The sequence below is a fragment of the Orycteropus afer genome, unplaced genomic scaffold, assembly GCF_000298275.1.
Source record: "Orycteropus afer afer isolate SDZICR_OR568_19922 unplaced genomic scaffold, OryAfe1.0 scaffold00400, whole genome shotgun sequence".
NCBI classification, from domain to species: domain Eukaryota; kingdom Metazoa; phylum Chordata; class Mammalia; order Tubulidentata; family Orycteropodidae; genus Orycteropus; species Orycteropus afer.
In genome coordinates this window covers 1039293-1051401 of record NW_006921987.1, presented here as the reverse complement: position 1 = coordinate 1051401, position 12109 = coordinate 1039293, and the positions used below count along the sequence as shown (strand labels likewise).

Genomic DNA, 12109 nt, shown 5'->3' with positions numbered 1-12109 from the left:
TTTGTTCTGTAAATCTTCACCCAAATCACAATTAAAAAAAAAAAAAAAACTGACAAAAACTAACAAACTGAAAAACAGAAAAAAGAAAAATAAATCAGGGCAGGGCACCCAGGCTCTGCCCGAGCACACAGACTGGGGTGGAATTTCTGCCAGCCTATAAGGCGGGTGGGAGTGAGGGACAGCTGCACCTCCGTTCACCAAGGGGGTGTGAGGTATAAGAGTAACAAGTGGAATGTCACACTTTTCAAGTTTTCTGCATCCTTAATGTCCTTATGATTCCAGCAAGTGGAGCCTATTCTTAAGTTCCTGTTCTTAAGAATGCTGTCACTTTAATATCCAAAATGGTCAAACCACTTGTATACATTCAAAATGGCTGCGCCCTCTGGAGGGAAAAGTCCACAGCTCAGCCCGCTTTCCTCTTTGCTGCTTCCCCTTTTATTCACTAGCCACCAAAGCAGTCCTCAGTGCAGTCCCCTGGCTAGCAGGGCTGCTTTTTAGGTTAATTCTTAGGTCCTACTACCACTTGGCAATATCCAAGCTGTCTGTGCCATCAGGATTGCTGCTGGACTATCGCTCCATATGTCCCCTTTTTTGGTATTTTTATGCCAATTCTTCTGTTAGTTGGAGTTTAGTCCATTTCTATATCCTTTCCTTCAAAGCTCAGGGGTCCAGGATTATCATCCATATCTGTGTTAATTGGTTCCCCTTTTCTTTGTTGAAGAGGATCTGTGCAGTCTTTCTGCCTATTCTGCCATCTTACCAGAACTCAATACTGCTGTTCTTTAAAAAAAAAAAAAAAAAATAGAAAGAGTATTATTTTGGTTTCAGTTAATTTCTTTGAAGTCCGAGTTCTACAAAAAAGAAAAAAGATATGTACTATAATAACTGAAATACTACACACACACACACATATATTATATATACATAAAATCACACAGGAACAGTAATCAAAAAAAGAAAAATGGGGGAAAAACAAACCCACAATATCTAGGGAGAGGTAGTTAGTGTTATTTGTCAACATGGTTGGGCCTGGTTTTGAGTGTCTGGGCAGCTGGATGCAGTTATTCCCCATGATGTGACAGGTAATCAATTCCATGCTAGTATCTACTGTGAACAGCTGAGCAGCTGTCTTAGAGATGTGGTCTGCTTCCATTATATAAGACAACACTTTGAGAAAGGTCTGGAGGTTCTTAGCACATTTGGATCCTGCATTTAGCCCTGTCATCAGTGAGTGGCCTGCCATGCTGTTTGATAATCTTTGGACTGTGCTATTTTACTTGTCAACCTTGGGTTTGTCAGCCAGCAGCTGCCTGAGTGAAGAGAAGCTTCCAGCTCCCTTGGGCCAGGAATAAGAGGCAGAGCTGAAGTCCAAGGTTGAGGGGCCTTCATCCAGCCCTTAGAGCTGGCACTTCCAACTCAGACTTCTAGCCTCCTAACCTGTAAGAGAATAAATCCCTGTTTGTTAAAGCTACACATTTTTGGTATTTCTGTTAGAGCAGCACTAGAGAACCAAAACAATATATAAAAGAATATTAACAATATATTTTCCCCACTTTGATATATATCATTAGCATTTATTTCTTTCTTGTGGCAGAGACAGGTACTTGTTCATACTGGCCTTTATAAGCAACCTAGCACTGCCTTCTTACTCAATAAGTTGAATGCCGTTATTTTTCTCAGAGGGCTGAATCAGGACTGGAAACAAAATTGATGATTTTCAAGATATCATAGCCTTAGGCTTTTCTAGATGCCTGGTTTCTAACTACTGGTCATTTGATTTGTGAACAAAAAGGATAAAAGTCACCTAGGATAAAAGTCACCTAGAGACATAACATCACACATTATTTTTAACTTAAAATTTAGTATTACATGCAATTTCCTTAAATGTGTTTACACTTAAAAGTTCCCATTTCTGCTAAAAGTAAGAGCTACTCATGGATTTCAGTCAAATTTCCTTAAAGGTGTAAGAAAAGCAGATTGTTGTTGTTGTTGTTGTGTGCCGTCAAATCGGACCCGACTTATAGCGACCCCTCCTTGGATTTCTGAGGCAGTATCACTGTGGAAGTAGATTGCCCCATCTTCCTTCTGAGGAGTGGCTGGTGGGTTTGAATCACCAGCCTTCTGGTTAGCAGTCAAGTGCCTTAGGCACTAGGCTACCAGAGCTCCCATAAAATTCATCTTTTCAAAGTTACAGTTATTTGGCATTCTAGTACAATATTGTGCTAAAAGAGTGATAGATTTCTAAATAGGAAAATTAATCTATTTCCATGAAAGAATAACAAGCTCTTCTTAGTTGCTTTATTTATTTTTGACTAATGGAAATTTGACCCTAATATTAGTGCTGAAGAATTGGGTTAGAAGAAACTACCTTTTACAAGTCTAGATATTATACTGATTGAATGGAATTTATGATAATTATGCCCTTTGTAATAGGGAATGATGACTTATTTCATAAGCTAGGGTTGCTAAATTAGTTAAAACTAATCGTAGATTGAAACTTACATTAACCCACTCTCATAGGATTGATTCTAACTCATAACGACCCCAACTGGGTTTCCGAGGCAGTAAATCTTTACAGAAGTAGAGTGTTCCACCTTCCTTCTGCAGAGTGGTTGATGGATCTGAACCACCAACTTCTCTTTAGCAGTCAAAACCTTAGGCACTGCACCACCAGAGTGCCTTAGAAATATAGGAATACAATATTTTTAGTTATATAAAATTCAAATGAGAACTTCACGTTCCAGTGGTTAATAAATGAAAATGTTTTGTAGTTCCTGAGATATTTAATGTTGGTGTTGGATTTCTTTGAGTAAATTTACACTATTATAATTGTTTTAATTGAATAATGCATAATTTTACATGTTATTCTGATTTTGTAGTCTGAACTTGGAATTATATATTACTCTGTTGAAAAAAAAATAATGGTTCTATTATGTTAATGGCATATTACCCGTAATCTTGCAGACCAAAATATAAATTAATTCTCTTTTAAATCATGGCTGAACTGCCCAGAAATAAAGGGTGGAATTATTGTATTCCTTTTTGTTGCCATATTTTGACAACTAAGAGTACTGGCAACCCTACCATTCTCCCTTTGCCATTCCCAACTCAATAACTCAATCACTTAAGGGTTTGGGAATTTGTAGCATTATGTACAATTTGTAGAAAAATGTGGATTTTAATTATGTGGATATCTAAGGCATTTCTAACTAAAATTGGTTGGAAGATTGTTATTGCTCTCTGCCAAAATGTCACTAATATTTTTGCAGGAAATATATGTCTTCAAAATCTGGCTAAAAATCTGTCTCAGAAGGATACAAAGTTCTTTGATGCATATTTTGGAGAAGTTCACTAATAGAGCTCATATAACTCTCAAACGTTGTCAGTTTGAATTCAAAAGGTTTCTATTTCAAATTGTTTTAGAGTATTTCAATTGCAAGTAAGCCTCCTCTAATGTATCTGCATTATTTAGAAGCAACAATGATAAATGAATTACTTATACTTCAATAATAAAATAGATTACTGAATTATCCCTTGAAGTTGTTTGCCAATTTATTTTGGTTCTTTTATATTTGAAATTTTTATTTACAAAAGGAAGTCGTTAAACTTTAGCAGCACTTTGGGATTTAGTAAGTAGATGAGATTTGAAGACAGAAGATAAGAAATAACTGTTAGAGCCCAGTGCACCACTAGCACCTAAGACATCACCAGGCAAATAAGAGATTTAATAGTTGAATGAATGAAGAAAAAAATTTAAACAATGTACAGTAACACAAAGCACAATACAGAATAACATGAAAGGGGTTAGTCTATTCAGTATATCCAGGACTATACTGACCCCACACATTTCAATGCTTACTCTGTGCTAATGTAAATATTCCTTGAAGTTGTTTACCAATTTATTTTGGTTCTTTCATATTTAACCTTTTTATTTTTGAAGTAAAATCATTCAATTTTAAACACATTTATACACACACACACACACACACACTTCATAACCCTATGAAGTAATTACCATTTGCCACGGAGTAAAATTCCAACTCCACAAATGTCAGAGTGAGTATATTGTTCTCATTGCAAACATACAGAGTTTTCAATGAATAATTTTCAGAAGCAAAGTTCCAGGTGTTGTTTTTTTTTTCCAAGGCACTTCTGGGTAGACTAGCACCTCCGACCTTTAGGTTAGCAGCAAAGCACATTACAGCCCATTAACCATTTATAACATCCAGAGACTCTTATGAGGTAATTGCCATTCCACAAATAAGAAACTCAAAAGATAAAGATCAGTCAGGTTTGGGGCCAGCCTTCAAAGACAGGACCCTCCAGATAACCAATGCTTGAATTCAAAATGTAACCCTCTCAAAAAAAAAAAAAAAAAAAAAGTTCATGGAAGATTATGTACCATTGCTGTAACCTAAACATGAAGGAATTAATCTTCAAAGTGGTATTATAAACAACAACAACAACAAAAATGACAAAATAAGTGGCAGTGAGTTGAAGCTCTCTTTGGTGCATACCTGCTTCCTGGGTTCTCTGAGTACCTACACATACATCTGCCATAGTCGTTATCACAGTGCGTGATAGTCATTTACTTATGTGTCCACATCTCCGACTACATCACATGTTCTTTTGAAGGACAGACATTTCCCTAATCATCTGTAAATTCTCTCAGCATCTAACATATTTTGTGGTAGAAGGCAGATATTCACGATTTGCCAGATGAATGCCTTCCACAGCAGTTGCTAAGTTCTGGTAGATAAACACAATTTCCTGGTGTCCCTGCAGTTGTGTATTTCGAAGACGGCCCTTACCATTTACAAAGTGAATAGTCCAAGAGGTGTTGCCACAACACCAAATTGCACTTCTTTCATGCTAAATTCAATGCATGTTTTTTGCTTTATAATGTGGTATTACAATGGCTAATACTCCTACTTAAAATGCAAAGCTAGAAGGAGGATACTGGGGCATGGTATCAGTATCCATCAAGTCATCTGAATGCCAATATTCTTGCAGTCTTGGTGAAACAGGAGTGAAAAGAGGATACTAGGACAACACATTGGACTTTTAGTGTGCCTTGGCACCAGTGGTTCTCATCAGGGGTGAAGGAGGACAAGGGCAGATACCAGAACATGCAATCAGGGTTTTCAAATTAGAGTTCTTGTGATTCCAGTGTGGTGGGGTTGGAGTGGAGGTGTTATGTATCAGAATCTAGAAGTAGGTGGTCAATATGCAGTAGGGTCAAGTCCAGAAGTGATTCTTTGAGGACCATATCCTCAAGTCTGATTTGTTAAACACCATATGGACCTTCCAGAAGATGATCAGTGTAGTACCTGGGAGCATGAGAATGTCCCCAAGTTATATAAAGTTCTATATTTTCAGGAGAGAATCTCTAGTATTCTTCAACTTCTAAAAGATCACAGACCACTGCTTCCTCTCAAACACTAGTTCTTCCAAACCTAGACATCCAAATTCTTGTTCTATGTCTATCTGGAGGGATATTTACAAGTTACAGCTCTACAGGAAAAGTAGATCGATGTCGTAATTTTCATTTCTGTTTCACATGATGGTAAGCTATGAAAATATTTGCAGAAGTTCTTTCTAAAAATAAATAAAAACATTCTTGAAAGAAAACCTTCTTGAAAACTTTATTAGAGAATCTAGCCCAAGTGGGGAAAATGAAAAATCACTCTATTTACCAATACTGGATAACAAAAGACTTACTAGGAAAAAAAAAAAAACAAAAAAAAAACAGTGATCAGTGGATACCTCCACTTAACATTCTTATGGGACAGTCCGTTAATATCCATGTTGATGTAAGATAAATCCCTCTGTTTAATAATGATAAAAACATTCTCACAAGTAATTACACTGCTGTCACACTCAAATACACATATAAAAGTTGGGAGATCTGCCTTAGAAACATGTTTATAATAGATATACATAGTATGGTGAAATAACATCTGAATAAAAATTTTATTCCAACAACATTTCTCTATTTTAAATTATGTTTATTGTTTAAGTTTTTATCACAGTGGAGATAAACTTATGCTTAATCATCCAGTCAATGCTTACTATCAACTTCATCTAATTCCAAAAAAGTAAAATCAACTCATTCATACACTCTAAGTCCTGTTACTTTCCCACCATTCATTGCCTGTGTCTCTTTCCCATTTAATGCAACATTGTGATAAGATTGTGAAAAAGTATAAACTAATAGGCTTATATGCATAATACCATTTCTTCAAGTATTCAGAGAGCAGTACATTTGTCTGCACTGTACATTAGAAAACTACTTGTGACATCATTTCTAAGTATAGGAGAATGGCTCCTGGTGGGAGTGTAATGAAGTTATATGTCACTGTGTATGACAAGGATTTACAGCATTCTAGAATTTTCACAACTCTTCCAATGTTAGTGAATGACATTCGGTAAATGGTGTATTTTTCTACTCTTAGCTGTCAGACGTGGATCTTCAAAACTATGAATAAATAAAGCATACACCCAGTATGTGTAGTGCAAATGCTAAGTAAACAGAATGACATGGAATAAAGTCACGGTTGCCAATCAATGAACGGTTCAGCAGGGACATCCTAATTTTATGATGTCTGTGACTTGCATCCTATTCTCAAATGAATACTATTACTATTCCCTGTCAGCCACAATGACTGAAAAAGGCTGCTGAGGTGGGGTTGAAGGAGTGAGGAGGGAAACAGAAACTCATTTATACAAACAATTGGTACAATTTTTCTGTCACTTTTGTATATTATGTAAAGTTTGATTTGTTAACAAGATCTCAAACCTCTCAAGACACAGCAAATACCTAATAGAGAACTACAAATGTTCCATTTAAAAGAATTAAACATTGGCAACTATGTAACATAGATTGTGTGGCCCAGACAATAAAAGGGATGACAAAGTTTTTTTTTTTTTTTTTTTTTTTTTAAGAATAAAACTTTGGAAATACAACATCTGAACACTGAAAAATCACATTATAGGAAAGCCATCAAACAATTATACAAACACTGGACAATGGCTGTCTTTAGCAATGTTGCACAAGCATAATCTTAAGTACTTTGAACAAAAATCAAAGCTTTGTTGCTTTGTTTGAATTATGCATTTAACATAAAGTTACTCTTTAAAATGGAAAAAAAAAATGCTATAAAAGTTTTCCAGAAGAAAATTATTGGTAGAGGGAAAACAAGCAAAATGTGACAACCAATTTATACATTTACTTAATTGCATGCCCTCACACAAAAAATCCGTAGTCTATAAGAAAAGGAAAATAAAAACAAAAACCACACAAAACAAAAAGTACAAAAAACCTAGCTGTTTAATTTTTCATTTTCTTCTTCAGCATTCAGTTTTAGGGGAAAAATGTTCTTTCATGGTAGAGTTCTGAGTTAACATATATTAAATGCTAGAAGAGAAACTTTTGAATCCTGTCTTTCTACTTCATTCTTGAATGTGTTGTACCTTCAAAAACTATGACAGTCAGCTAAAATTCTCTTAATTAGGAGACACACACACACACACACAGATGTTAAGAGAAAAGAAACCATTCCTTATCTGGGACACACACATATGAAGGTTTAAAACTAAGGTCTGACACGGTCACTTAATTGATTTAAATAATTAAGGCTTCTAAAAGGTTCAGTGCCACAACTCTCTGCATCAGTACTTGGATAAAATCCATTTTTGCATTTTAGGTTTGTGCTTTTTACAGCCGTCTTAATTCCATAGAATTTCATTAGTACAATCTGATAAGGGAGTGTTAGAATTGTTTACTGACATATTACTTTTAGTAGTTGTTAACTAAATTACAGTGGTAAAAATTCAATGACTGAACAGATTTGTTAGTAGCATCTGGGTTCATTTTACCTTCTTTTCATGTTTGATATGGCCATTTTTTTTGTACTTGCCATTGAGGATTCCATTGTGGTAATGTCCATTAACTGTACTATGCTTATTTCTAGACCATAGGCTTTTGATTTTTTTGTAGATAAATTTTGTCACCCGGGACAAGAGGAAGTAAAACAAGGCAGCACCAAGCAAAAGCACAAAGGCAATATCCAGTAAAAAATATTGACAGAAAGAGATTTGATGAACAGCGGCACGTAGGTGATGGGCTCCATTGTGACGAAGAATGTAATCTATCCAATAGATAGTCCGATTAACAGGGTGACCAGGTTGATCCTTGTGAATTTCAGACAGCTTCTGGGCCCTCTGACGATAGCTATGGAGTAGGAGCAAAACACACAATGGTCATATAAATAGATTAAGGCTCATACTATGACTCTTCCAATTTAAAAATAAGGAAAATAATCAAATTAAGTATGCTTTATGAAGTACCTAATATTTGCATAGTCCTTTCACCATATTATCTTATGTGAACCCATTAAATACACAAATAAATAAAAATAATTAAACAGGTGAGGAAAATGAAAATCTGAGTGACTCAGTTAACTTGACTGCAGTCACAAAGTTGAGATTCAGATACAAGTTCTTCTGACTGCATGCTCTTTCCACATTACATCACACCTCTTACACACGTAGTTACCTTCTCTATGTGTATTTTTACATGTCTATTAATCAAAGAATCTTAGCCATGAGGAAGAGTGAATTTATTATATTCTAAATGGTGACAGATGGAAAAAAAAAATACAGAACTCTAGTCCATCAATTGATTTCTTTTTAAGCAATGATACTTAATTTTGTTCTGAGTAAAATAAATTTAAAGGATAGTGTGAGGTTATTATACTTACTGAATAGATGAAAAAGGTTGAAAAACACCACTAGTTATGAAACTATGTATGACATTATAGTCAATAAATGTGTAATATGGGTGTACATATGTATACAGTAAAAGCTGCAAAAGTTGGAACCTGTGTATAGCGGAAATCTGTCAGGGAAGGAAAACTCAGATAATTTTCACTAAAACAAGTGCTAGAAAAGTGGTAAAGGCAGAAAATTTTTGAGACCTGGCAAAACAGAGCAATGCCATCAAGTTTCAGCTCTCTCAAATTCCACTGTATAAAGAAGACAACTTCTCAGATGTTGTTGTTAGATACCGTTGAGTGGGCTCCAACTCATAGCAACATGTACAACAGAACGAAACAGTGTCAGGTTGTGCACCGCCCTCTCAGTTAATACAAATCAGTTAAAACGGAGAATCACAAAAAGTGATATAATATTATACAAGCATTTCACTTTAACTTAAAATATGTAACAGCACATTTGTGTGCCAATCTTTGACACATGGGCAAAGTCTCTTTGAGCATAGATTCCTGAGGGAAGTTTGCCCTGAGATTAAGCATGGATCTTCTTTCTTGCATAAACCAATTTATAATCTTCTATGATTTCCAGTTTAAGCTTTTTCAAGGTAGAGTAAGAAATTAGAAATAGTTATGAAGCAATCTGAATCAGAATTCTAAATTTAACTTTCTGTTCTCTGCCTCCTGATAAAATTTTCACAGTTGTCTTACTGATACCTAACTTCAATAACAGCATTATTTCTTTCAGCAACTCACCCGTATCATGTATCTTCAAATAATTTAATTTTCATAGACATAACTGTTACAACACTCATAACTTCATCAGTTTATGGAATATTTAATTAAATTATATTATCATAATAACAGAGATCAAAAGACTTGAGACAAAGACAATTAACTCGTGCTAAGCTTGTAGGAATAAAAGCATATGGGTATAATCAAGAGTAGTGGAGTAGCTGTGAACTTCAGGATAAAGTATTCAATGGTCAGTGTAGGAAAGGAACCGAGAGCTCTGTAGATCAGGAAATCAATAACTGAATTGCTCAACTAGAAGGTAATTTAAGAGAGATTAAAGTATGTATGCCTACCTATCATAAATAATTCTATCTTGAAGGTAAATTTTATTTTTTCATCTTTAGACTCTTCATGGAATGATCTTTACGTGAATAAACCAATGTGGCTCACAGAGAAGAGAGCTGAAAACAATCACTATCATTTGAATTCATTTATTTTTCACCCATTCGTTCTTGTATAATAAACATGCACTGAACATCTACTGGGCCAAAGTTCCTGGAAAAGGCACTGAGAGAGTCACAATTATGAATCCAGGGAGAACACAATCCACAAAGTGTTTAGAGTGTGCAACAAACTTAAGTTAATCCAAAACAAATCTAGTATCTGATGAAATGTAGAAATTACCACAGAAGAGTAACAGGAACATTAAGAGGAAATAAATAACTTTCCTCCTGGAGTGCTTAAGAAACACATCACGAAAGATGTGACTCCTAAGCCATGTCTTACAGAGGAAGAGAAGTTTGGACATGTGAAGACCTGTTAGGAGGGCAAGGGAAATGCATGAAATGAAGTATAAAGGTAGGAGAGCAGGAATATGTACAAAACAAGTTCATCTGGTAAGAGTGTATAGTATGAGGAGTATTTGGTTGGAAGCTGGATTACAAGGACAAGACATGCCTGCTCATCGGTATTTCTAACGACAAGATTACTTGGTTTGAAAACCAAGAAGATATTAGATCAGAGAAAACAGGTTTATTAAATTAGAGCTTTGAGAATAGGATTAAAGAAAGGAAACAAATGATGGTCGAAGACCATTCAAAAGATTTCACTAAAGGCTCAAGCCAAAACCAAACACCAAACTCACTGCTGTCGAGTCTGTCCCAACTCATAGCAACCCCTCCTTGGATTTCCAATGTGGTATTTCTATGGAAATAGATTGTCCAATCTTCCTTCTGAGGAGGGTCTGGTGGGTTTGAACCCGCAGCCTTCTTGTTAGCAGTCAAATGCCTTAGGCACTACACCACCAGAGCTCAAGAGATACTGCCAAAAAAGTGGTAATAAATTTAGGCAGACAGGGGAAATCTCAGAGATGTTATACTGGAAGAGCTGGAAGGACATGCTAAAAGCCTGGATTAAATGCCAATGAGAAGGGAGAAGTCACAGGTAAGTGCAAAGATTCCAACTTGGATGAGTCACAACTGTAGAGCTGTGGAGTCATTAACAGCTTAAGGAAATAGAACATGGAGCAGGTTGGAGCAAATGTTTAGGGTTTGGGATGTAAGGAAAGAAGAGATCCCAAAGAAAGGTAGAAAAGTGAGGTTGGAGCTGCTGGATGATCAGCGTCTAATGACAAATCTACTGAAATGTTTATAAATTGATTTGATGACTGGCTTTTATATGACTTATCTCTAACCCTGAACATTAAGCTTTAGTAAATATTGTGGAGAACAGTTTTGAGAAGCAGTTCACAGTAGGCTGCTAAGACTGAGGGAAAAAAGAAACCAATGCTATTACTTACAGATTTCTTTCTATAGTGTGTAAGAGGATACAATTTCTAAAAGATACGTTTCCTCTGTCATCAGAGCCTCACAACAAAACTACGGTTGTGTAATAAATATTTATTTTAGAAGTTTAAAACCTCATCTGAATATAAAGAGGCCACCCTTACCTTGTATTGGATTTTGCCATTCTGATTAATGGCAAAGGGAAATGAAAAAAAAAAAAAAAAACCTTCTTTTTTATTTTTTTGAGAACAAGCTAGTGTTGTGCTCAGGTTATGAAGGAGATGCTCAGAGAGGAATATGCTAACACATGATAATGCAAATGCAATAGGAAAGTTTATTAGCTAACTTAAGTTAGGGTCTTTGCTCTTACCAGGTTAGTGGTTTAAGCAAAAGACCCCGTGCTCTGGTATTCTCACAAATTTATGGAACAATATGGGGAGGGGCAGCACCAGGGCAAGAGGGTACAGATGATTGGTTGTTGCTAAGGGATTTAGGGTAGTGATCTAAGATGTTGGGGGACGTAAAGAAACCCCCTGGCTCCAAAGTTCATTTAGGAAAATATTATCTAGGGAGGATGCAAGGCTCATATGTGGGAGACTTTCAGGAGTCGAGCAAATCTCCGATACGTGTGAGCAAATCTCCGATACGTGCTGAATCCGGATGGTTTTTGTGATGCGTGCTGAGTTCGGAGGAAGTTCCTTGATACCTGCTGAGACTGGAGGGCAGATAAAGGCCCTAAAGAGTCCAAAAGTTCTGTTAGTAATGCTGACACTAAAAGGTTTCTGGTTAAAGATTTTCCTGGAGGCTACTAGAGCTCTC

General features: G+C 35.9%; 1 protein-coding gene across 1 annotated transcript in view; it reads right to left on the bottom strand.

Moving 5' to 3' along the window:
- Positions 1-7869: 7869 nt before the first annotated feature.
- Positions 7870-12109, bottom strand: part of UGT8 (UDP glycosyltransferase 8) — a 109917-nt gene continuing 105677 nt past the window's right edge. The window contains exon 5 of the mRNA XM_007953541.2: positions 7870-8233. Coding sequence (XP_007951732.1) covers positions 7870-8233 — 364 coding nt within the window. The remainder of the gene's footprint in view (positions 8234-12109) is intronic.